At 35.4% G+C, this 27,526-nt stretch overlaps 1 protein-coding gene across 1 annotated transcript in view; it reads left to right on the forward strand.

Annotated features, from left to right (window-relative positions):
- The window catches only part of ROR2 (receptor tyrosine kinase like orphan receptor 2), an 85,362-nt gene extending 70,436 nt beyond the window's left edge, over nucleotides 1-14,926 (forward strand). Inside the window, exons 5-8 of the mRNA XM_036739717.1 lie at nucleotides 6,665-6,979; nucleotides 8,211-8,456; nucleotides 11,486-11,688; nucleotides 12,562-14,926. Of these exons, the coding sequence (XP_036595612.1) occupies nucleotides 6,665-6,979; nucleotides 8,211-8,456; nucleotides 11,486-11,688; nucleotides 12,562-14,004 (2,207 nt within the window). The 3' untranslated portion in view covers nucleotides 14,005-14,926. The remainder of the gene's footprint in view (nucleotides 1-6,664; nucleotides 6,980-8,210; nucleotides 8,457-11,485; nucleotides 11,689-12,561) is intronic.
- Nucleotides 14,927-27,526: the final 12,600 nt, after the last annotated feature.

Raw genomic sequence — 27,526 nt, forward strand, 5'->3', positions numbered from 1 at the left:
ATTCTAATAATTGCTTTAATTTCATCTTCATTGGTGGAGCTTTTGCCCTTTTCATTTTTGACACTGGTATTAAGGTTTTATTCTTTTTTTAAAAAAAACTACCTAGATTTATCTATTTTATTAGGTTTTCATAAAACTAGCCCCTGGTATTTTCAATATTTTCAGTTCAATGGTATTTTTAATTTCAGTTTTATTAATCTTTCCTTTAGTTTTCAGAATTTTTATTTTTTCTGGTTCTTTTTGGTTTCATGCCCCATTCATCTACCCGCTCTTTCTCTTTTTTTATTGATATAAGCATTTAGAGATATGTTTCTTCTATGTATTCTTTGGCAGCATCCCACAAATTTTGGTATGTTGTTTCATTGTTTTCATATCTTTAAGGAAGTTGATCATTTCTATGATCTGTGCTTTAGCCCACTCATTCTTTAGAATTAGATTATTTAATTTCTTATTAATTTTTACTGTCTGCTTCCAAGGCACTTTATTGAATGTAATTTTTATTTCATTATGGCCCCAAAGGGGAACATTTCATTTTTCTGCTTTTCTGCCCTTATTTATTAGGTTTTTATGCCCTAATACATGATTAATTTTTCTGAAAGTGCCTTGTGCAGGTGAGGAAAATGGTATACTCCTTTCTATTCCCATTCAGCTTTCTCCAAGGGTGTGTCATGTCTCTCTCTCTCTCTCTCTCTCTCACACACACACACACACACACATACACACACACACACACACACGCACGCGCGCGTCTTTTCTAAAATTCTACTTTTCTCCTTATTTCTCATTTATTTTATGGTTATATTTGTCCAGTTTTATGGGGGACAAGTTGAAATTCCTCCACTAATATAATTTTACTATTTCTTCCTGTAATTCATTTAATTTTTCCTTTTAGAATTTGTATGTTATTTAATTGGACACATTTATGTCTAGTATTGCTATTGCCTCATTATCTATGATACCTTTTAGTAAAATGTAGTTTTCTGGTTTACCTTTTTTAATTAGGTGTATTTGTGCATTTGTTTTTTGTGAGAACATGATTGCTACTCTTGCCTTTTTGCTTCACCTGAAGAATAATTGATTCTCTTTGACTCTCCTATTTGATTCTCTTTGTGTCTTTCTGTTTCAAGTATATTTCTTGTAAAAAAAATATATTGTTGTATTCTCATTTGTAATCTATTCTGTTACCTGCTTCCTTTTTATGGGTGAGTTAATACCATTCATATTGACAGTTATGATTACTGTGTTTTCCTATTTTCTTCTATTTATCCGTCTTTTTTTTTTTTGCTGTCCTTCCTCAAAACTGTTTTCCTTCTGATCACTGCCTGTCTTAATCCTCCCTCTTATCTCTACTTCCTCTTTCTCTTATCCTTTTCCCCTCCTACTTCCCTGTTCAGTAAGATAATATGTTTCTCTATCTATGCATCCATATTTATGTAAATAGATTATAGATACAGTTATATAATTCTGTCTCTATGCATGCAGAGATAGATCTATATGTGATAGACTTATATAGATCTATATATCTGTACATCTAGATATATTGTGTTTATATATCTACAAATCAATATAGATCTATCTATATATATCTCTGTATATCTCTATGCGTGTATATATGTATGTATTCTTCCCTCTTTGAACCAGTTCAGATGAAAATGAGGTTAAAGTGTTTTATGCCCCCTTCCATTTTGCCCTCCACTGTAAAAAAACCAAACCCTTGAGATAACCTTTCCAATTTTCCTCTCTTTTCCCTTCTCCTAGTGCATCCCTCTTTCTCATCCCTTCACTTTTTTAGATCATTCCAACATAAATGATTCACAACCCTGCCCTCTGTCTATGTACATTCCTTCTACCTGCCCTTATAATGATAAAGTTCTTAGGAGTTACAGGTATTTTTCAATGTAAGATACAAACATTTTAAACATATTGAGTCCCTTATGATTTCTCTTTCATTTTTACCTTTTTATGCTTCTCTTGAGCCTTGTTGTTTGAATGTCAGATTTTCTATTGAACTCTGGTCTTTTTACCAAGAATGCTTGAAACTCCTCTATTTCATCAACATCTATTTTTCCCCTGGAAGGATTATACTCAGTTTTGTCAGGTAGGTTATTCTTGGTTGCAATCCTAGTTCCTTTGCCTTGCAGCATATCATTCCAAACCCTCCACTCCTTTAACATGATGGCTACTAGATCTTGCATGACCGTCACTGTGATATTTGAATGGTTTCTTTCTGGCTGCATGTTATGTTTTCTCCTTAAACTGCAAGCTCTGAAATTCATTTCTAATATTCCTGGAAGTTTTCATTTTGGGATCTTTTTTAGTAGATGATCAGTGAATTATTTCAATTTATGTTTTACCCTCTGATTCTGATGTTCACTTTGATAATTTCTTGAAATATCATGTGTAGACTTTTATTTTATCATGACTTTCAGGTAGTCCCATGATTCTTAAATTTTCTCTCCTCAATTTGTAACCCAGGATTAGTTATTTTTCTGATGAGATAGTTCATATTTTCTTCTACTTTTTCATTCTTTTGACTTTGTTTTATTGTTTCTTGATTTCTTATATAGTTATTAGCTTCCATTTGCTCAATTACAAATTTTGGAATTATTTTTTTGTTACATTTTGTACTTCTTTTTCCATTTGACCAATTCTGCTTTTTAAGTAGTTCTTTTCATAAGTAAAGTTTTGAACCCCTTTTGCCATTTGACCAGTTCTTTTTTTCTTCAGTATTTTTGTACCTCTTTTTACCAAGCTGTTAATTCTCTTTTCATAATTTTCTTGCACCACTTGCACTTGTTTCCATTTTTTTTCTCTACACTGATATTTGATTTTTGAAACAATTTATTTTTGCTCTTTTTTTTTTTTGCTCTTCCAGGAATTCTTGCTGACCATGAGTTCAATGGCATTTTTCTTTGAGGCTTTTTTGGTAGCTATTTTCACAGTGTTGTCTTTTAAGTTTTATAGCTGTTTAATGATCAGGTTCTTTTGTTGTTTTTGTTTGCTCATTTTTCCATCCTATCTCTTGACTTTGAACCTTATGCTAAAATTAGGCTTTGCTAACCTGGGCTAGGGGTCATTGCTTGAAGCTTCAGATTTTTTCATCCTACTCTTTCTACTGGTAGTTTTATAAGCTTTCCATGCTACCAAGATGATGTGATGTAGGGAGAGGTGTCACCACTGCTTTCCTGGTCTGTGCTATGGTCCTTACCCAGAAAATGCCCTGGTTCTCTTACAGCTACAAGCACTAGCTCTCCTCTTTGCCCTCAAACTACAACCAGAGCCTTGCAATTGCAACTTTCAACTCTGCTCTTCACCTGAAACCCAGAATGGTATATAAGCAATGAATTTGCCAAATCATATTGTCCTGTGCCCTGTGCTAGTGGAGGGGTCTCCTGTATCTCTTTCTGACCAGTTGTCCAATCCCCTTACCATCTATTGGCTGAAGGTGCTACAGCTGCTGCTGTTGTCACAGTTGTCTCCAAGGCCCATGGCACACTCTATGTGAGCCCCAACTCCAGTGTCACTGACTTCACCTTCCAACCTTTTAAATTGTCTTAGGTTGGAAAAATATCTCACATTGGCCTTTTGTTGACTATGCCACTCCATAATTCTATTTGATGCATTAGTTTAAAGATGTTTGGAGGAAAATGTTGGATGAACTTCATTGTAATGTAATGCTTCTTTGACTACACTTGTCACTCAATTATTGATAGCCCTTTTTCATTAGCTGCTGGTTAATTTTTTGTATAGATCTAGAATTGTAGCAATCACTGTAGTTTCTGATTGAACTTATTAAGTCAGTACAGTTGGAATTTCATTTTTTTTGCTGCAATATGCATGAGGAAGATAAATAGTCTTCCTCTGTTCAGGAAGCCATCCATCTTGGTCAGAATTCCCCTACCTATTTTTATCAGAGTCTACTGGTAGTATAAATTACTTTGCTAATTTTATATCATTCAATTAATTTTCTTAAGACTTGATGTAAACATTCTAAAAATTAAATGTTTCATTCTTACTATTACTCAGGAATCCTTACTATTGAAATAAAACAATTGCTTATGAATTCATTGAAGTATAGAGTAGAGAGGAAAGATCAGCATTATTCCATATGGCAAGAGCTTCAAGGAAGAAAGTGCTTGATGTCAATACAGCCATGTACCAATTAGTGTGAATAATTAATTCCATGAGGTGGTTGCATTATTTGAATATACACTATTTGAAGTTATAATTATACATAAAATATTATAATCCATTCTAGGCAATGGAAATATACAATGAAAAAAATTTAAAATATGGGTTTTTAAAAAATAACAGTATGATATTAACAGATAAGAACACGCATTTGATTCCAGTTTGTTACAAAGTAATAAAATAGTTATAGAAAGCAAAATTTTTAAAAATTTTAAAATTGCTGATATACTACCTAAAAGTGATACCATACTTCAAAATGACATATCTACACTGACAAAGTTTTCTTTTTTATCAGCACAGACTCAATGGTCTTCTCTTTCTTTAAATTTTCATGCATACATTTGTAAGTGCAGAAAGTTTTATCTACATCTCGGTGAATTTGCATGCTCACATTTTTACACAGTGAACCAATTGTACTTGGATGACCTAGGGCATCATCTATAAACAGCAATTCTTTTAACACAATATTTTTGTCCATGCAATATTTTTCAACAGTGGAGCTAAGATAACTCAAAAGCCATTCTTCAAAAACAGCTTTAGTCACCCATGCTTTCTTATTCAAACACCAAAGAACTGGAAGCAATCAATCTTTGTAGTCTTTCTGAGTATGGGAATTTCAAGACGGATAAACATGTAATGGATTCAATTTAAAATCCCTTTCTACATTACCTCTTAATAAAAGTATTAGGCAATCTTTAGACACTTCAAATTCAAGTAGAGATTTTCTTTCTTTCTTAGAAATATAAGCTCTGACAGGCATCCTTTTCTGGAATGAGTCTATTAAAACCCTGTTGATCAGTGTATCCACCTTCTTCAATTATTTTCTTTAGAACATCAGGATATTTAGCTGCCATATTCTCATCTGCCCTGGCCACTTTTCTGATAATTTTGACATTATGTAAGTGCACTTAATTACTGAAGTAATTGAACCAGCCAATGCTTTCAGTAAAAGTTTCTCCACTCTCCACTTCATTTCCCTTTTCTTTTCCTGCCTAAAATAAATTCAAAGTTTTTGTCTGAATGACTCCTCTGATAAGAGGAAAGTATTCTGATTTCATTTTTCCATTAGATAAAGAACACACTCATTTCTATTGTTGTAACACTTCTATCATTGTTATACCATAAAAAGCTGATAAACTTTGACCCTTTTATTTCACCTGTGTGTTTTATAACATGTGCCATGGAATCAGGTATTCTGATGTCTTGTCCTATTTTATAGTTACTGTAACTATTTTCATACTATTCAGTTATATAATATTTTTGTTCTATTGTAATAACTAGCCCCTTCTTTTTGTGCTAGCATCATTACTATCTTAAGTATGGCTCTTTTAAAAAATTAATACAACTGTTAATATTATGGTACATAGCATAACATCACATTACCTACATGATGACAGAAAAGTGCAGATTGACAATGTAGCAGCATGTTAAACCCCTTGACTAGCTCATGTATTGCATTAATTGAATTTTGGCTTACATTAAATGTGACCTAGTATCGTTTTATGATTTGAACTAAATCAAATTTGACATTATTCAAACACACATTAATCACAACCTTGCTAGAATATCTGACAAACTGCATGATGCTTGGATGTTTTGTAGTTAAAAATTGGAGCAACATGAGACACTAATAATTCATTTTAACAGTTAACAAAAGTAGCCTAAGTATCATATCTCTTTTATAAAGGGGGACACTGATGTTTGAGGAGGTCACAAAGATAGTAATGCTAGATCCATGTTTCAAACTCAGATCTTTATGTTTCCTAAAGAGAATCACATAGGAAATTACAACAGGACAATCTGTCTCTATTTCTTTGACTTAATCCTTCCTGCTGGGGAATAGCACCATTTCCTTTAATGTATATTCCTGAATTTGTCAAGGGGGAAGTCTGTAGACTATGTGAACACTGATTATCTGGAAATTAGTCCTCCTGAGATTTATATGAACTGATACAAAGTAAAGTGAATGTAACCAGGAGAACAACTTATACAATAATGGCAACCTTGTAAAGATAAATAACTTTGAAAGTCTTAGGAACTCTGATCAATAAAATGACCAACTGCACTTCCAAAGGAATTATAATGAGACATGTGGTCCCCCTCCAGATAGAGAGCTCATGGACTCAGAGTAAAGATTGGAGAATATTTTCTCCTTCGCTCCTTCTTTCCCTCTTTCCTTCTTTCCTCCCTCCTTCCCCCCTTCCTTCCTTCCTTCCTTTCTTCCTTTCTTCCTTCCTTTCTTCCTTCCTTCCCTCCGTCTTTAACATGGTTAATGGGAGAATTTGTTTTGACTATACATACTTTCTTTTCTTTTCTTACCTCTTTTCTTTTCTTTTCCTTTTCTTACCTTCTCAATGAGTAGGGAATGGAGAGGTGGGAAGGAAATAATCTACAACTGAAAATAAGATAAAATTGAGTTTAAAGAAAAAAAAGAAACTGCTCTTCCTAATACTGTTTGGATATTGTTTTACAGCTGCATTCACCATGATTGGCACTTCCACCCAATTATCTGATCAGTGTTCGCAGTTTGCCATCCCTTCCTTCTGCCACTTTGTATTTCCACTCTGTGATGAATGGTCCAGGACTCCCAAACGTAGGGAGCTGTGCCGGGATGAATGTGAAGTGCTGGAGAATGATCTGTGCCGGCAGGAATATAACATTGCCCGCTCGAATCCTCTCATCCTCATGCAGCTCCAGCTGCCCAAATGTGAGGATCTACCACTACCTGAAAGTGCAGAGGCTGCCAACTGCATGAGGATTGGCATCCCTGTGGAACGGCTCAACCGATGTAAGCTTTGATCTTACTTTCGTCATTTTCCTTATCTACTGTGTCATTTTCTGAAAATTATGAATCAGATCTCATTCTTAGACCTAATAACCACATTCAACCCTGTTTGATTCAATTAGCTCTCTTCTATTTTGTTGGCAGCTTTTAGAGCTCCAAACCATGTTATAGAAAAAGAGAAATCTTAAATTATTCTGAAAATATTTGAAAAAAGCCTATCTTGTGTTTGTTTTAAAATAATAATGGCAACTTATTAATATTGAATTTTACAAAGTTGTTTTTCCTCTCATAAACTTATGAGTTTGATAGTGCAAGTGATATTGTTTTCATTTGAAAGACAAGGAAACTAAGGTACAAAAGAAGTTCAAGTAATTTATCCAAATCTCCACAGCTCGTAAGTATCAGAACCATAACTTGAACTCACATTGTCTTCATCCAAATCCAGTGTTTTTTGCACTACACTTTCTTTTAAAAAAGGTAAAAATCCCACTGATATCTGTCCTTTCCATTAAAGGATAGAAGAGAGCAAGTTTATAGCCCCCCGCTCCCTTTTATAGAAAAGACTCATTCTTATTTCCAAGCTCTAACATTCTCTTTATCTTTGAATACACTATACAGTTAAATGGTAAAAGAATATGACTCAGAATAGGTTTTTTTTTTCAATACTTCTAAGAAAGAAATCCATATAATTGTATGTTCTGAGACTGAATCTGGAAGTAATCTATTTTGTGGTATGTAGTAACAAAGATACCTCTTTGTTTTCATAGATACCCCTCCTTTGTTCCATATGTCCCAAAATTGTGTGTGTGTATTGTGTTTCCAATGTATATGAAGTTTACTTAATTTTTATAATGATGAGTGGCTATATTGATTCTGAATGGAATTTGGGTCCTTTAACTTAGAAAAATAAATATAGCATTTTTACTCTAGAAGTATTAATTTGAAGGCTAACTTAGTTTAATATATATATATATATATTTATTAACTGATTTCTATTGTACCATCCTAGATTCTGGATTTGAATACAAAGTTCTCTTTGAGCTACCATTGGAAGATTCATACACTTTGTATCTCAGAAATTATCCAAAACTGTATTGTCCTACTAAATTCCATTTTATGTTTATATTAATGACATTAATTTAATTTGGCTAAATTGCAAGGGGCAGAGAGTTGATGTATAGAGGTGCTGTCCCCTTAATTTTTAAATTCTAAAGTCTGTTTTTTTTTCCTTCAGATCACCAATGCTATAATGGCTCTGGATCAGATTATAGAGGAACTATCAGCACTACTCAGTCAGGTCATCAGTGCCAAGCCTGGAATGCCCAATATCCACATAGTCATCACCTATCAAGTATGGATTTCCCAGAAATAGCAGGGGGGCATGCCTACTGCCGAAATCCTGGAGGACAAATGGAAGGTCCATGGTGTTTTACACAGAATAAAAACGTACGCATGGAACTGTGTGACATACCTTCTTGTAGTATGTATTATTTTTTTTAAATATTGTCCAGATATTTGATGTATATAAACTTGCATTGATAATGTTCCCTATAAATGATTGAATCCTAGGTCTCTCACTAGATAATTATTTGACTTTTGGCAAATCTTTTAATTTTAGTTTCTTTATCTATAAAAACAGGAATAACAATATCACCCTTTAAATTGCAATTTGTTAATAAATTATCTAATTTGAGAGTAGGTGGTCATTTAATTTCTCTTTAGTTTTTGATCATTTCACTGCTTTTTCACCTTTTGTAATACAGTGGGCAAAGCCAGAGTATTATGAAATTTGCATTCCTTACTCTGCCCACATGGTGACATTTCTAGTTAAAGTTTTTGTCAAAGAAAAGGTTTTAATTAGTGAACGAAATGAGATTTTTAGGTTATCAACATATTTCAGTGATTCATGAAACTTTTACCTCAGCATAAATAATTGAGGATTATGTTTTAAAATAATACACTTCATATGCAACTAAAAAATAAGATACACAGGCAATGGGGTGTAGAAATTTATCTTGCCCTACAAGAAAGGAAGGGAAAAGGGGATGAGAGGGGAGGGGGGTGATAGAGGGGAGGGCTGACTGGGGAACAGGGCAACCAGAATATAAGCCATCTTGGAGTGGGGGGGAGGGTAGAAATGGGGAGAAAATTTGTAATTCAAAATGTTGTGAAAATCAATGCTGAAAACCAAATATGTTAAATAAATAAATTGCATTTAAAAAAAAATAAAATAAAATAATACACTTCAGGGTCAGAACGAAAGGGTTTTCCAGTTGCTTCAACATCTCATCAGTGTACTCTTCAAAAGTTAAATAATTAATGTCTTGATAGTGATGTATAAAATAGGAATAAATCAGAGTTGGAAATAATGATTCTCCTGTTTATCTGAGAGAGCCTTAACAACAGCAATACTGAGCCACAGCTAAGACAGTGAGAACTTCAGGGCAAATCTCTATTAGAAGGAGAATCATCATAGTGAGAGTTCCCTTTTTATACAAAGCAAACCTGGTCAACATTAACTTGAAATGAAATTTTGATGTAATGTAGGAAAATATAAAGAGCATTCTACTCAGGGGTCAGAAGACCTGGGTTCAAATCCCTACTCTAGCCCTTTTTAGTTGTATAACCTTGATTATATTATTTCATTCCTTAAACCTCAATTAACTTATCTCTGAAATGAAAGGATTAGACCAAAGAACTAAGGTTCTTCTTAGCTCTAACATTCTCTGTGATCAATGAAATAATGGAGTGCAAACATTATGATACTGTACTCAGTAAATAGACATATTTGGAGGCATAGGTCTTGCTGAAAATTTGTCATTAGAATGGATGAATGGCCTATGTTTCTTGACTTCCGGGTGCCAAACTTGAAGTTGAAGATAAGATACCTAATGCATGAGGATCCTCTTTAAGTTTAAGAATCAAAAATATCGACCTGAGTCACAGGATTTTGATATTTTCAACTACCTCAGAATCTGCTTCATTCCAGGTTGACAAAGTAGATGTACATAGTAGAGGACAAGGAATAGTATTTGATTGCAGTTTCCCCTTTCAGCCAGGGATTAACTTTCAAATCGCTACAACTTCAGCCAAAGGAAACAAACAAACAAAATGTCTCCAAGCACCTTTTACTAATTACTCATGATAGCTGAGTTTTACATTGTGATTTAAGATTTACAAAGTGCTTTACATATATTATCTCATTTGATTCTCATTACAATGCAGCGAGGTAGGTACCCCAAGTATTTTACAGATGTAGAAAAGGAAACTTAAAGGACTTGAGTGTCTCATCCATGGTTATATAATTCAGATGTGTTAGAGTTGGAATTCAAACACTAGTCTTGCCAGACTTCAATTCCAGTGCTCTTTCTGCTATTCCATATTCTCTTACCGAGAACTGTCACTAAACTATAATTCAGTAATTGTAGTGTCTTCAGTGTTAAAGGATTTTTCTGGTATATAAAACTCTTTATGTAAAAGTGGGCAAATCAAGTCACTTTTCTGGTCCTCTGATTTTGCATTATAGAATGAGGTGATTAGAATAGTTGACTTATAAAATTTGTTCCAGTTCTCTAGTTTTATCAATAAAACCTGTTTACTGTCAATAGTCCACAGGAAAGTAGTTTATCAAACATGTAATTCTCTCAAATATAGATTTCTTCACTGCTTTTATATTACCTGTCAAGTTTTTGTGACATGGAAATATCCTATTGTTTCATGTGATAGAGCTTAGAGAAACAGTTTCAATTTAGGCTGTGTCTTCCTACTGTTTCTCATACAGTGCTCTGCACACATGGATTGTTTTGTTTTGTTTTTTGTTAATGTTATTTGACTGGTTAACTAGAATTTTGCCGGTTTATAAAACATGTCATTTGTGTGAGAGTGAAAATCCTATAGAGGAAGACGAATTTGTTCTTTACTTTTAAAAATAAAAGTAAAATAATTTCCATAATAGCATAGGGAAAAATTAATGTGGCTAATATGATCCAGTGATTCCATCTTCTCTTTATGGACTCACTAGTCTTCAATGTCTTTACTGAAATTTCAGTCACCAATGAGTCATCACAGATTGTAAAGGCTTCACAGAAGCTATTGCGAAATGTGCAGTAACAAAAATTTCTTAATTGGAATAGAACATACAATTGTTTCATTTTCACTTGTATTTAAGGGCTTGTGGGGGAATATTGTGATATGATCTTATTTATTATAGGAACAAAAATTTCAAAATAAATATATTATACGAAGCAAGGAAAATGAATTTTAGCTGCCTTTAGTTAATTTTAGCATACAGCTATTATTAGTTATGATGGATTTTGTTTTGTTTCAAAGCATATAGCAAAGTATGTAATTGAACTATAGGCACTTAGCTTATATTGTTTTTCAAGTTTAACATGTAATTGCCTTTTTGTGAAGTTCAAGAGGGCATATTTTGTACATTTAAATATTTTTATGAGTGCTTCTTATTGAACAAGATCTTCTGAAAAAGCATTTAATACTTATTCTTAACAGGTCCCCAGGATAGCAGCAAAATGGGAATCCTCTACATCTTGGTCCCTAGCATTGCAATACCCTTGGTCATTGCATGCCTTTTCTTCTTGGTCTGTATGTGTAGAAATAAACAAAAGGCATCTGGTGCCACACCACAGCGGCGCCAGCTAATGGCATCCCCTAGCCAAGACATGGAAATGCCACTTATTAATCAACACAAACAGGTATTCATGTATAATCATTTTAGGAGTTGACTTTAACAGGTTGTATTGTCTATGTTACAGTAGGCCTGATATTTAATGTTAATACTCTTAACTACATTCTTATTTTTTTCACCTAATCTTTTGTCTTCTGCTTATAAAATCTTGTTGGTACTTGCTTTTCCTTGGAAGATATAATAACAAATATCTTACCTTTATATGTAGCTGTGGATGTGTTTATATACACACATATAGTAACTGAAAGAATTAGTCTTCAACAAGACTTATCTTTCTTGACTAATTAAACTTTCTTTTCCTAGAGGATAGATCAAGAGGAAAGTACCATAGGAGTGACTGAAGTTTTACAGAAGGATTTTTCTTAGTTATTGGCCTTTGAAATGTCATGAATTCTTCTTCCATTTCTAGAAACCTTTTTTTTTTATTGAGGGGATATTTTAGGTAAATTTCTTTATGAGAAGAATATGATTTGGGAGTGGGGGAAGACCATGATCCTAATTGCCTAGGGAAGGATTAAAAATATTATTTAATGTGATGAGATAAAATGCTAAGGTGACATGGCTAGTTTATATGAAAAAAGTTCATCACAGCTTTACATAGTCTATTTTGGCACCTTTTGATCTGTTGGCCAAGTATTCAGAGATTCAAAGAACATTTTTCATTATTTGCTACTACTATGCCCTATATCCATATCAGATAGAAATGTCCATCTTTTATATTGCAATGAAATTGTTACTTAAGTAACCAACATCAAATATTATAATGCCACTGAATCAAAGACAAAAATTAACAGCCAGATTGAATTTTTCCTTTTTATGTAAAGATGCTTCTGTTGTTACAAATTAAAGAAATATATTATTGTGATTGTCTCTCTTTCAGGCCAAACTCAAGGAGATCAATCTGTCCACTGTAAGGTTCATGGAAGAGCTAGGAGAAGACAGATTTGGAAAAGTCTACAAAGGTCACCTCTTTGGTACGACACCAGGGGAACAGACACAAACCATAGCTATTAAAACACTTAAAGACAAAGCAGAAGTGCCTCTCCGAGAAGAATTTAAACATGAAGCCATGATGAGATCAAGGTTGCAACATCCAAATATTGTGTGTTTGCTGGGAATCATGACCAAAGAACAACCCATCAGCATGATATTTGGTTATTGCTCCCACAGTGACCTCCATGAATTCTTGGTCATGAGGTCTCCCCATTCAGATGTGGGAAGCACTGATGATGACAAGACAGTTAAATCAACATTAGAACCAGCAGACTTTTTCCATATTGTGGTACAAGTGGCTGCAGGGATGGAGTACCTTTCTAGCCACCATGTTGTCCATAAGGACTTGGCTACCAGAAACATACTTGTATTTGATAAGCTCAATGTAAAAATATCAGACTTGGGCCTTTTTAGGGAGGTTTATTCTGCTGATTACTACAAACTGATAGGAAATTCTCTTCTTCCCATCCGTTGGATGTCCCCTGAGGCAATTATGTATGGCAAATTTTCCATTGATTCTGATATATGGTCCTATGGAGTGGTGTTATGGGAGATATTCAGCTATGGCCTGCAGCCATATTGTGGATACTCTAACCAGGATGTCATTGAAATGATAAGGAATCGGCAAATTTTGCCCTGTCCTGATGATTGTCCTGCCTGGGTGTATACATTGATGATAGAGTGTTGGAATGAATTTCCCAACAGAAGACCAAGATTTAAAGACATCCATAATAGGCTGAGAACATGGGGGAATCTTTCTAATTATAATAGTTCAGCCCAGACATCTGGAGCAAGCAATACCACACAGACAAGTTCTCTTAGCACAAGCCCAGTGAGCAATGTCAGCAATGCCAGATACATTGGACCCAAGCAGAAAACTCAGTCTTTCCCTCAGCCACAGTTCATTCCAGTGAAAGGGCAGATAAGACCCATGGTCCCACCTCCTCAGCTCTATATACCAGTGAATGGTTATCAGCCAATGCCTGCTTATGGTGCTTATTTGCCAAATTTTTACCCAGTCCAAATCCCCATGCAAATGGCCCCTCAACAGATGCCTTCCCAGATGATTCCCAAGCCAGGATCCCACCACAGTGGCAGTGGTTCTACAAGCACAGGCTATGTAACAACAGCCCCTTCTAATACATCTGTAACTGACAGGGCAGCTCTTCTCTCAGAGGGAAATGATGATGCCCTCAATACAGTGGAAGATGTAGCTCAGAATCCTGTCCAAGAGGAAGAAGAAGAAGGCTCTGTTCCTGAAACAGAGTTATTAGGTGACAATGACACACACCTGCAGATAGATGAAGCAGAAATTCCATCAGAAGCATAGGTAAAGGAGATGACCTCTTAACTTGGTTTCATCTTCGTTATGGGGCTATTTTAAAAACTGTGATCCTTTAAGGGCTATATGATCAATTAATTGATCAGAATATCTAGCCATAATTGGCACAACAGAAAACAAATACTAGAAGCAGCAGTAATGATATTCCAGAGAAACTGATGAGATTATTGCAGACTTGATAACATAGAACTGCTGCTTTACTTTTGTCAATAATCCTTGAGAAAAACTGCTCTAAGATAAGATACTGTTGCTGTGCAACATATTGCTGAGTAGTCTGGCATGTCATGTCTGCCATGGTCTGTGATTGATTGTATTTTAGTCCACGGTTCCTAAGCTGGACAAGTAGAGAAGAGGATTGCTTTGAGAATCCTGAAGTGAGGTACCAAGATAAAAAATTTAGTGTACTTTATCTCACTGATGTGATTTTTTAAAATAATAATAATAATGAGCCATAGATATTTGTTTCTAATTAAAGAAAAACTTTTAAGATTATTTTTCTCTTTTTGGATCAAAGTGGCTCAAAACTCTGAGAAAACAGAATTAAAGAAGGCAGAGAGAATTGTTTCCAGTGAGTAATGTGGCAGAAGTTTCCAAATAAGGTTGGAGAATGAAAAAGAGCTTTCCCTCACATTGCTGCATTACTCTTTTCTCCCTCTAGTGGCTGAAAGACTTATTACTTCACAAATCAGAAGAGAATGGGATATTTACTGTGTACTACAAACCCAACCTTTGCAGCTCTATGCTGTTTGTCAAATATGAAAGAGATTTTTGATAACAAGTCTCCTAAATGTATTTAAATTGGTGCCTTAAAAATCCACACATGTATTTTAAAAATCAAATATTTTTAATGATTCTGCATGTTTATCTGCCCACTTTACTTTCAGGGAAAGTGGGTCTTGATTTTGGAATATCCAAAAAAAAAAAAAATACCATACAGAATGCAGTTTTGTTTTTTTTTTCCTTAAGATGAATCATGTACAGAACTTAAAATGTAATTTATATTTTATTACATTGCATATACCTTTTTTCATTGAAATATTTTCATCTTAAATAATGATTTTGTAATTTAACTGTTTTCATTGTCCATTTTGGGATGCAATTTTATTGTATTTTATAGTGTTCATTTTTATAAAATATGAAAATAAGGTCCATTCATTTCATGAATAATTCTATAAAAGTACATACACACTGTATTGTGGCTAGTACAAATCATAGTCATCATTTGTAAATCCAATATCTGTTGGATGCAATAAATTCATAGAGAAAGACTGATTAATTTATCTTTAAGGACTCTTGTTTTTATGGTGGCAATAAAATGTTCGAAATGGTTAATTTTCTCAAGACTGAAGCTCTCAGATTTAATAATAAATTAATAACATTGTCAAATATGTAAGTTTTATAAAGATACAAGCTATTGAAAAACAGCAAATATTTTGAAATTGATCATTTATACAGTTCATATCTTAATTATATATTTTCTATGTTAATTTGGAGTTTCATTTGTTAAAGCAAATCCCTTGAAGGATCTTTTCTGGACAATACATAGCCACTTTGTTTTCACCATATGACCTCAAAAGAAATAATAATGTATTTCTTTAAAAAAAATTTTACTTATGATTCTGATGTTCATTAATTCATACCAGACTTCCTCATAATTATTCTGAATTATTGAGGTTTTATTGAAGAAAAATGTTACAGGCAGAAAATGATGTAACAATAAATCACTATGATTTATTTGAAAGAAGCAAGACCTAGCTAAAAGATAACAGAATAATTCTTTAAAAATCATTCCTGAACCAAAATGTAAATTAAAACTATTTTTCTTTTTACCCCACTTAATAGTATTTTATTTTTTCCAATTACATGTAAATATAGTGGTCAACATTCACTTTTATAAGATTTTGAGTTCCAGATTTTTTCTTCCTCCTTCCCCCTCCCTCCCCAAGATGGGAAGCAATTGGAAATAGGTTATTCATGTACAATCATATTACACATATTTCCATATTAGTCATTAAAACTATTTTTCTAAACTAGGACTTTACATATCCAAAGATGCCAGCTTCTCAGTACAGTTCTACTGCTAGAATCCTTTATTGTCTTCTATTGGGAATTAAAACTCAGCTTTACTTACTTCTGAACTAAATTTCTTAGGACCAAGCTAATAAAATATCATAATCTCATAAGAAAAATTGAGAGTAGAGATGAATCATGCAAAGAGAATGACTACTTAATTACCAAGAAGCAGCCCATTCTCAATCCTTTTTCCTGGGAGGCAGTGGGAGAGGGGAAAGGGCTTTATATTATATTTCTCACTTTATAGGAAATTAATTGTAATATACTTTAATCTTCTTGACTTTAGATGGGTGTTTCTATTCATTTAGGCAGGTTTTTTTGGTTGTATTTCAAAGAGTCTTAGACTGTTAGAGCTAGAAAGATAATTTAGAGTCAAATCATCTCATCTATAATTATAATTATTTTTTAATAGTTTCACTTTATTTTTGACCTTTTCCTCTTTTATTTTGTCATTTTGGCTTTTTAAAATTTTCTCTCTTGTTTTGATAGTTCTTTTTATTTAAAAAAATTATTGTTTGTTGTTTACTGTTCTCCCTTCACTTTGTATGGTATTTTCATACCACTTAATCAGACCAATTGGAAACTAGTCTTTTTTTTTAATTTTAGAGTATTTTTATTACTTTCAAGCATTTCAGTTAAGTTAAACTAGGCTAACTGTTGACAAATAGAGGCTTTATGATCCCTGACTTGCATTGATAAAGTAGATTAAACTTTCTCTTTTACTTAACATTCCCATTTACTTAACAAAATTTTTTTCCATAATAAAAAAAAAACTTTAACCTAACCCTATCCAAATTCAAAATTAGCAAGTATCTGAGTGAAGTTTTAAATATGAGTTAATAAACTAACTTTGTTATGACTCATCAGTTTTCATACATATTATAACTCCTGGAATATTTATAATAGTTGCTTCAATTCCAAATCCCAAAGAAGAAAGAGAACAACTGTACATCAAGTGCCTACCATGTTCCAGGCATCATGATAAGTGTTTTATGACTGTTAGCCCAGTTGGTCCTCACAGAGCTTAAGTGACTTGCCCAGGGTCACAGAACTATTACGTGTATGAATTTAGAGTTAAGTTCTGGTCTTCCTGATTCCAGTCCCAGTGCTCTATTCAACATCTAAACTACTAGAATACAACTTCTCCACAATCTTCACACACATATCAAAGAACTACTTGATTTTCTAGTTTCAATTTCATAGTATATCTCCCATTTTTATTCTGAGGACTGTGATTGGAGTACCCTTCATAACATATTACTTCTGAGTTTGAACTCAGTGACTGAAATGTTTTAGAAGATAAAATTCAGTCCCCTGCTTATAATATCATAAAAAATATTACTGTGACATTTATTAACATTGGAAAGATTTGGCATTGCAACTCAATTTCTGTAGAGGTTTTATACATGATTGCACATTGGGTAGCTGCTACCATATAGCTTTTTCTGTTATCTGGTAGATAGTAGTCCCTGATTAGAATAGCATGGGCTTAGTAGTTAGACTTAATTCAGGCATGTTGACATAAGGGATTTGTCACTTAATACACTCATGCTTATTATGTGAGGAGCAAGAGATAACATAATATGTTTATAAACCCAGTGAGGAGCTGAGGGACTAAGGCATTACCTAAATGCCTGTATATTTTTCTACTATTCCAAAACAATATTGCTACTGAAAGAGTATGGGAGACTTCCAGGTAAGATGGACATATTAAAGGTCATGGAGGATCCAAGCTTACATCAACTTGTAACGATCTGAAATGGGGATGAGATAGAGACATGGTGAAGAAAACTGAAGAGAAATATAAGGTCCTTCTCTCAGTGTAGAACTGTACATAGAGACTGGGGGAAAGGCTGTAACAGAGAAGCCAATGGGAACTCCAATAAACAGACCAAAAGCCTATGGGCACTAGGATATAAGTGACACCAGAAAATGCAAACTCTAGAAAACAAGCTTGAAATGAAGAGGTGGAAGGTTGTAGAGGAAGGTTCTAAATGAAGACTTTGGTAATCGTGTCCTGAAACCAGATTCTGAAGCAGGAAAAGAAATAGTCCCCCTAAGTCACTATAGAAAGAGAGCACACCCACCATGTGTCCCTCAGAACCCTGAGAGGCACAGCAAGAGGCATTCAATGAAGTACCAGAGCACTTAATAGGGAGCTTTGAAAGAGGCCTAGGATAAGAGTGATCTTCAATGTTTGACTTAAACCTGTTAGAATCAAAACAGGAGGCAGAACTAAATACTTACTGGGAATTGTGCAAAGAGAAGGAGAAAGACGGCCAGAAACAAGCACTTGTAGTTGACCATTAGGAGACTAAGAAAGAAACCAGCAATTGAAGTGAGGCCCAACATCCAGAATTGCAACAGTAGTAGCATGTATACTACATGATAAGATGAAAGAAGAACTATCCAACCTATTCAAGAGTGCTATGGGGTATGGAATCTGTCACTGGAATAAAGTTCCCATTAAAAAAAGCTAAGGCAGAAAACATGAGGAAACAAAAGAAAACACAAAACAATGAAGAAAATGTTATTGATTTGGAGAAACCCAAATCATAAATACAGAAGAGAGTCAACACCAGAGCAAGCAGAGTATTAGTGCAGAAAAAAAAGACTTGGCCACAAGGACTACAACAGTAAGTAGAACAAATGTTGCAAAAGATAAAAAAAATGAAATTATAATTGAAATAAAATCTAGAGGAAAAAAATTCTCTCATAAGGAGAATAAATAGCACAGAATATCTTTCCCTCCCTGAAAAATAAAGTGGAAGAACCCAGTGACTCCATGAGACAACATAAATATTAGAACAAAATGAAAAAGCTGAAAAAGATGGAGGAAAAGGTATGGTATTTACTATTTAAAAAAGTGATCTAGGAAAGATAATTTAAGAATCACTGGACTTGTTTTATAGGAATGTATTATGAAGATGGCAGCATGTTAGGAACTGGAAGAATCCAGGTCCTCCAGAATCACCCCAGTAAAGCTCCAAAAATCCACACAAGTGAACAGTGATAAAAACAGGTAATCAGTTATACACTCTACCTAGTCTGTAACTGCACAAAAATCCTGCCATGGTGTTTCCTTGTAAGAATTCCTTCATGGCACTTCTCAAGAAATGCATGTTTCTGGCACAGCAGATAGAGCACCAGCCTTGGAGTCAGAAGGACCTGAGTTCAAATTCTACCTCAGATACTTGATACTTACTATGTGACCTGGGCAGTCACTTAACCTTGATTGCCCCATCAAAAAAAAATGCACATTTTTCCAAATTCTAAAGAACATCAGTCAAGAAATCAGAAAAAAATGTGTAATTGCTATTGTTAATTAGAATTACTGAGATTAGTTAATTAATGAGATAATAAACTAAATGAGAATATTTGTGAAAAGTGTTTCTCACAATACCTAGCACATAGTAAGTGCTTTTGCCTTTCTTGCTTCTCATATAATTCTCCCAGGAGAATTAAAGAATGACGATCAATGTAGAGACACTACCATTTTGATCTTTCTACTGACATCAAGCCCAAAGCAAGAACAGAAAATGTGGACATTCAGAGTCAAAGGTTAAGACTGACATTTTCTGGAACCAGGATAGGAGCACATAGTACAGAAGTGGTGACAATCTAACCAATCAGTCTTCCTATGTTTTGTCTATGCTCATAGACCAGTTTACAGCTAATAGTGAGTCATTTCAGTATTTTAAAAATTAGTAATTAGCATATGATGTGCTATAGATTTCAACATGTGATTTTCTGTAGTTCTAGGAGATGTGAATGTTATGTTACTCAAATACTACCAAATAATATTCTCTGGTGTTTTCTAGTGTTTGTACATTCACTATAGTCCTTTGTTAAGTATTACTAAACTTAACATTCCTTATTTATTAAACATATTTTAGATATCAAAAATACTGAGTAAAAGTATGAAGAATTTGGAAATATTTTAAGAGAGTTAAAGGAAATCAGTCAGCTCATTGCCTTATATGTTTTAAAAATTGTCACGATATATTGGTTCATAATTATAAACTGTGCATTTAACACCTATCATTTTTAAAGACAGCTTCTGAAACTTTTAATATAACCTTATTGCATAAAATAATTCACTTTTATTCCTATACTTATTCATTTAAAATACACAAATAAAATTTTGTGAAAAACATGGAATAACATACTTTTGCAATTTACCATGAATTTCAGTTTCTCTATCCTAAGTCTTGTAGATTTGGAATTTGGAAATATGGAAGGTCAAGAATTTAGAAACTCTACACTGCCACAATACTGCAAAAGTACTAAACAGAGAAGTCAGGACAGATGGAAGATGCAATGTGAAGTGGCACAATCCCACACACAAAGCAGCCCCAGAACACAGACATGAGAAAGGCCCCAGCAGAAGAGTGGACCTTGAGCCCTGACCACAGTAGGAGAAAGATCCCAAGGAGCAAAAAGACGGTCCTGGCCAACCATAATATTAGGAAGTTTTTGTGCATCAGCAAAAAGAAAAAGTCCTAGCACAAGGACTATAAAAGTACCTAAAAGAAACGTAATAGCAAAGGAGGAAAAATTGTAAGGAGAATTACTATCTTGAAAAAGATTGTGGGAAACCTTAATCGATAACTGAATGCTCTGAAAATTAGAATAGGCCAAAAAGGAACCAATTCAATGAGGCAAGAAATATTAAAAATGAAATCAAATGATCAAAAAATAGGAGGAATAATGTCAAAAACAACTAATCTAAAAACAGGTCAAGAAGAGGTCATCTAAGAATCATTGGATTACCCAAAGTCATTACCAACATAAAAGCTTGGACACTATATTTTTAAAAATCATAAGAGAAAATTCTCCAGATCTCTCGGAACAAGACCACAAAGTAAAAGCAGAAAAATTCCACCAGTCATTTCTGAAAAGAATTCCCTAAGTGAAAATGTCCAGGAATGTCATAGCCAAAATTCAGAGTTTCCAATTCAAAGGAAGAAAACTACTGCCATCATTCCAAAGGGAAGAGTTCAAGTAGCCAAAAGCCACAGTCAGAATGACGTAAGACTTAGCAGGTGTCTTAATGAAGAAGAGAGCTTAGGATACAATATTCTAAAAAGCAGAAGATAAATGGCTTACAAAAAATAAAAACAAAACAATAACAAAACAATAGACATAATCCTATGGGGGTGGAGGTGGGAATGGGTCTTTTATGAAATTGAGGATGTTCAAGCATTCTTTCCGAAAAGGCCAGAACTGAGAAGAAATGGAAATGCTAATAGAGGGACGAGAATTAATGGTCTTCCCAGAACTCTAATATTTTCAAGGGTCATTTTTTTAAGAAGGTAAATAATGGACAGAGAGCCTGAAGGTGATTTTGTTCTGTTTTCATGGTCTTAGGAGGAGACAGACATAGGAGGGAGACTGGGTTATACTTGGGGAGACGATGAGGGAAGGAGGAATAAGAAGAGGGAAATGACTATCTTACGTTACAAGGGTGTGTGACTGAAAATTATTCAAAACTGGAGAAAGGGGTTGGGTAAAAGGGCATCCCAGGAACCTAACTTTCATATTTACCAAAAAGAAAGAGAGAGAGAGAGAGAGAGAAAGAGAGAGAGAGAGAGAGAGAGAGAGAGAGAGAGAGAGAGAGAAGGATTTAACACAGTCACACACACAAACACACACACACACACACACACACAAGATCATGGCATAGAAATACATTAAATTCAACAAGAAAAGTAGATGGCAGCTGGAAAGCAGGGACTTGCTTAAGCTCTCCCCCAAATCCCTCCAAACACCTGTAAAAAATGGCTCTGTAAAACTTCTAGAGCTGCAGAATCCACAAAATATCAGAGGGAAACAGGTCTCCAGCCCAGGAGAGCCTGGATGGTCTCTGGGAAGGGTCTATCACACGGTGCTGGGAGCAGAGCACAGTCCAGTGTGGGCCACACCAGGACAGACCAGACCTGGAGTCAGCAGGCTGGAACTGGTCTTAGGGCCATGAATCATTGAGCTATGGCAGTTACTAGACTTCTCAACTCACAAATGCCAAAGAGCAGGTTAGTGGGCAAGTTAGCAGGATGGAGTTTATAGCAGTCTGGCCCCATCCCTGGGGGCAGAGTGGTGCAGCCAGCAGTGGCAGGGCAGCGGCAGGAAGCTCCTAAGGCTGCTTCCAGAGTTCCAGCATCAGCTGCTTTCTGAGTCCCTGGCTCACACGGTGGGAGGAATCCAGCAGCAGGTCAGAGCAGGAGTGCAAGGAGTGCTTTGTGGGAACAGAGGCAGGTTCTCTTGCTGTGCCCTGCTTGGATCTTGTAACCAGAATGGCCTTTGTTTTCTTTGAGTGACTCAATTTATCTCAGTGAGCTTTACTAGGTGCTAAAACCCAGGCCCAAACCCCATTAGGTGTTAACGTAATCCATGTGGATTCCTAAGGGGAGGCGCCAACTCAAGAACCAATCACCAGAGCCTGAGCTCTGGTGATTCAGATGATGATTGATGTCTGAAGCCCTATAAGAAGGGAGGACAGAGCCATTTGTGCGGGGCTCTGGATATGGTGTTGATGAGGAGACTCCAGGCAGCTGTAGCTAAGGAGCCCTCCAGCTTGTAAACCTGGATGCTGAAACTTTGTTGAACTCTGGTAACTGTGTTGGGATTTGAATCAGACAAAGTCTGTTGATATTCGTAATTTGTTTGCATTTTGTTTTGAAGTTTAGGGTGCTGGCTTTTTCCCCTGAACTAACTGAATGATATCTGAATGCTGAATTAAAAGTAAGCTTGTCAACCCCTTCACCTTGCTTTCCTTAATTAAGCAGATCAGAAGAACCTGTGCTGTTGACAGCTTTCTGGGTGCTGGCTGTGGGTGAATCTTATACCCCCACAGAAGCTGCTAGCCAGATTGTTCAAACAGATCTGCATTGCAGTCCTGGTTGGCAGTTCTTGGGGGAGGAGGAGTGCTGCTGTGACAAGGAAAACTGCCCTGATATTCTAGAACCAGAGGACAAAATAGAAATTGAAAGAATCCACTGATAGCCCCTTCAAAAAGATCCCCAAAAGAAAACTCCTAGGAATATTGTGGCCAAATTCCAGCATTTCCAGGTCAAGGAGAAAACATTGCAAGCAGTCAGAAAAAAACAATGTGAGTATTGTGGAAACATAATCAGGATAATACAAGATCTAGCAGCTTCTACACTAAGGTACTGAAGGGCTTGGAATATGATATTCCAGAGGTCAAAGGAGCTAGGATTAAAACCAAAAATCACATACCCAGCAAAACTGAGTATCATGCTCCAAGGCAAAATATTGACTTTCAATAAAATAGAGGACTTTGAAGCTTTCTCAGTGAAAATACCAGAGCTGAATAGAAAATTTGATTTTCAAATACAAGAATCAAGAGAGGCATGAAAAGGTAAACAAGAAAGAGAATTCATAAGGGACTTACTAAAGTTGAACTGTTTTGTTTACATTCCTACATGGAAAGATGAAGTGTGTAATTCATGAGACCTTTCTCAGTATTAGGGCAGTTGAAGTAAATATACATATGTATATAGACAGAGGGCACAGGGTGAGTTGAATATGAAGGGATGATATCTAAAAAATAAAATTAGAGGGTGAGAGAGGAATATATTGAGAAAGAGAAAGAGAGAGATAGAATAGGATAAATTATCTCACATAAAAGTGGCACAAAAAAGCAGTTCTTTTGGAAGGGAAAAGGGGGCAGGTGAGGGGGAATGAGTGAATCTTGCTCTCATCAGATTTCACTTGAGGAGGGAATAACATACACACTCCATTGGGTATCCTACTCCACAGGAAAGTAAGGGGAAGAGGATAAAAAAGGGGGGATGATAGAAGGGAGGGCAGATAGGGGGAGGAGGTAATCAAAAGCAAATACTTTTGAAAAGGGACAGGGTCAAGGGAGAAAATTGAATAAAGGGTGACAGGATAGGATGGAAGGAAATATAGTTAGCCTTTCACAACATGAGTATTGTGGAAGTGTTTTACATAATGATATATGTGTGACCTATGTTGAATTGCTTGCCTTCCTAGGGAGTGTGGGTGGGAAGGGAAGAGGGGAGAGAATTTGGAACTCAAATTTTTAAAAGCAGATGCTCAAAACAAAGGGTTTTTTTTGCATGCATCTGGGAACCAAGATATATAGGGAATGGGGCATAGAAATCTATCCTGCCCTACAAGAAAGTAAGGGGAATGGGGATGGTGGGGGAGTGGGGTGACAGAAGGGAGGGCTGACTGGGGAATGAAGTAAATCAGAAGATATGCCATCTTGGAATGGTGGGGCGGGAAGAAATGGGGAGAAAATTTGTAACTCAAAATCTTGTGGAAATCAACATTGAAAACTAAAATATCAAATAAAAATGACAAAATTCAAAAAAAATTCAACAAGAAAAGGGAAAAGAGAGGACAAAATAATCAAACTAAACTTTAAGTTGGGGGAGCCTCAAGAGAGGGAGAAAAAGGGAAAGGAACCATGACTGAGGGTGGGGAAAGGAGAAGAGAAGAAAGAAATGGAGTAGAAACACTGCTTAATTTATATATATATATGTATAGGACAATTTCTCTTGCGCTACCTCTATATTTGTGAAGAGCATGTAAGGCCAAAGGAAAGAAAAATGAAGTAGGACAGAGAAGAGGAAAGTACAGACTTAATCATTACCTTTAACATGGATGGATGAACTCAGCCATAAAAGAAAAGAAGATAAGAGAATAGGTAAGAAAGCTGAGTCCAACAATATGTTGTTTATAAGAAATGTTTGAAGTATACAAATTCACATAGAGGTTGAAGTAGAATCTATTAAGTTGCAGGTGAACTTGAAAAAGCAGGAGAAGTATTCATGATTTCATATAAGGCTATATTACATATAAGTATGATGAAAAGGATAGGCAAGGAAACTACTTTATACTTAGAGACACTGCAGATAACAAATCAGTATGAATACTTCATGTATATGAAGCAAGGATTGCAGCAACTAAATTCTTTTTCTCACATTATTCATGTTGTAAAGAAGAATTAGAACCGAAGAAAAAAACCATGAAAAGAAGAAACAAAAAAAGAAGAAAGAGAAAATAGTACGCTTCGATCTGCATTCAGACTCCAAAGTTCTTTCTCTGGATGTGGATAGCACTTTCCATCACGAGTCTTTTGGAATCATCTTAGATCCTTGTATTACTGAGAAGAGTCAAGTCTCTCAAAGTTCATCATCACACAATGTTGCTGTTACTGTGTACAATGTTCTCCTGGTTCTGCTCACTTCACTCAGCATCAGTTCGTGTAAGTCTTTCCAGGTTTTTCAGAAATCCACCTGCTCATCATTTCTTATGGAACAATAGTATTTCATTACATTCATATACCACAACTTGTTCAGCCATTCCCCAATTGATGGGCATCCCCTCAATGTCCAATTCTTGGCCACCACGGAAAGAGCTACTATAAATATTTTTGTACATATGAGTCCTTTTACCATTTTATGATCTTTTTTGGATACAGACCTAGAAGTGGTATCGTACAGCACCTAAATTCTTTAGAAAATGTCAATCAAATTTCAAGGAAATGTAGAGTAAGCATATAGTAAAGCGATGTTTTACTCATAGTTTACTCAAAATGACTACTAAACCTATAATAATTAATATGCTTACTCATAGTAAAATTATAAGTGGAGGACTTCAATCTACCCCTTTCAGATCTACATGAATATTAATCTAGAAATAAACAGGAAATAAGAATCTGAATAGAACTTTTGAAAAATTGGAGATGATAGATTTCTGGCAATCTGAATGGAAACACAGTGGAGTTTTCATATTGTTCATTTCTTCAGTTACGTCTGACTCTTTGTTACTCCATTTGGGGTTTTCTTGGCAAAGGTTTGCCATTTCCTTCTCCAGTTCATTTTAAAAATGAGGAAACTGAACCAAACAGTGTTAAAGTGACTTGCCCAGATCACACAGCTAATGTGTCTGGTGTCAGTTTTGAATGGAGACCTTGAATTGAAGTCTGACACTATATCCACTGTGCCATAAGCTGTCCCGAGTTTCTGTAACTATTGATGGCACCTTTATAAAAACTGACCATTTATTTGGGGATAAAACCTTTCCCCCAAAAGGCAGACAAGCTGCTAAAATAAAGGGGAGCCATGAAGGAATAAGGTAGTAATCAAACAAAACCAAAGTAGAAGCAACTTGAGGGTGCTGCTGAAAGTCTGAGGAAAGGCATTGGGAGATTGCATCAACTGACCATCAGACTAATAAAGAATCAGAAACAATTGAATTTAATAAGCCAGTGTAACAACAATGTTGCTAGCAGCTGCTGTGGAGGTGAAAGACCAGCAAAAAGACCAACAACAAGAGGGCTGCTAGCATAGGTTCTTTGATCTGCTTTTCTAAGGAAGGCAACTTTAAGGAGTTAACATTCTTACTTTAATTAAACATACGTATACCGTTCACTTAGTTCAGGGGGAAAAGCCAGCGCCCTGAACTTCAGAGAGAAAAGAAACAAAAATTACAAGCAGAAATTATATGAAGGGAGCAAATAACACAAACCAGGAGATAGGCTTCTAGCTGTCTGTCCAATGTCTCAAAACATAGTTACCAGAAAAGCATCAACACCTTTTCTGCAAAGCTGGGGGGAGGGGTGGTGGGGAGGGGGCTACTTCAACAGCCTCCCAGAGTCTAGTCACCAACCCTCTTTCAATGAGTGTGCCCCCAAAGACAAAACATTAATGTCTGAGTTTATATATACTTCTTCAAGGTCAAAGGGCAACACAACCATGTGACTCAAACCCATGTGACTTAGGCCTTCTTGTGACTTAAACACTTGCTCAGGGTCAGAGGGTAGAACTAGGCCTTCCCTTGACATAAGCCGGTCATCAAAGATTCCTGATTCAATCAAAGATTCCTTAGCGTTGAGAAGCACTCCAAAACAAAGACAACAAAAAGTCTACTTTGTTTGCCATTACATTTGGAAAGCAAAACTCATCAAAGGTACTTGATTATGTCAGCATTCCAGAGGAGAAAACAGCAAAAAAAAAAAAAAAGTCCCATACCCAGTGTATCAGTAAGGCAAGATTCATGACCTTGAGGGTGACCATGAACATGCCTGTATGGTTCAGAATCACAAAGTATGAAAAACTCTCTAGGTAAAAGGCAGAGGAAGTATGACATTTAGGCACCAAAGAATCAAATCCCAGAACCAGTAGTTCCAATTCAACATAGCAATAATTGTATTCCAGAACCACTAAGCCCACCTCAATGTAGCAACAAGGAGATTAAAACACAGTATTACAGCAGAGTCAAGTCATCCTGTAACCTTCCCCCTTGCTATTGCCTTCGTGTAAACAATCACTCATGAATCCTAACTGTTTGCTTGCCTGTGCCCTCTCCCCCCTCAGTCCTCTGCAGCTCTCTGGTCTCCACTCTCCACTCAACACTCTCTTCTTCAGCTCTGTGGACTGGGAGT

This window comes from Trichosurus vulpecula, chromosome 9, assembly GCF_011100635.1.
Source record: "Trichosurus vulpecula isolate mTriVul1 chromosome 9, mTriVul1.pri, whole genome shotgun sequence".
Lineage (NCBI taxonomy): Eukaryota > Metazoa > Chordata > Mammalia > Diprotodontia > Phalangeridae > Trichosurus > Trichosurus vulpecula.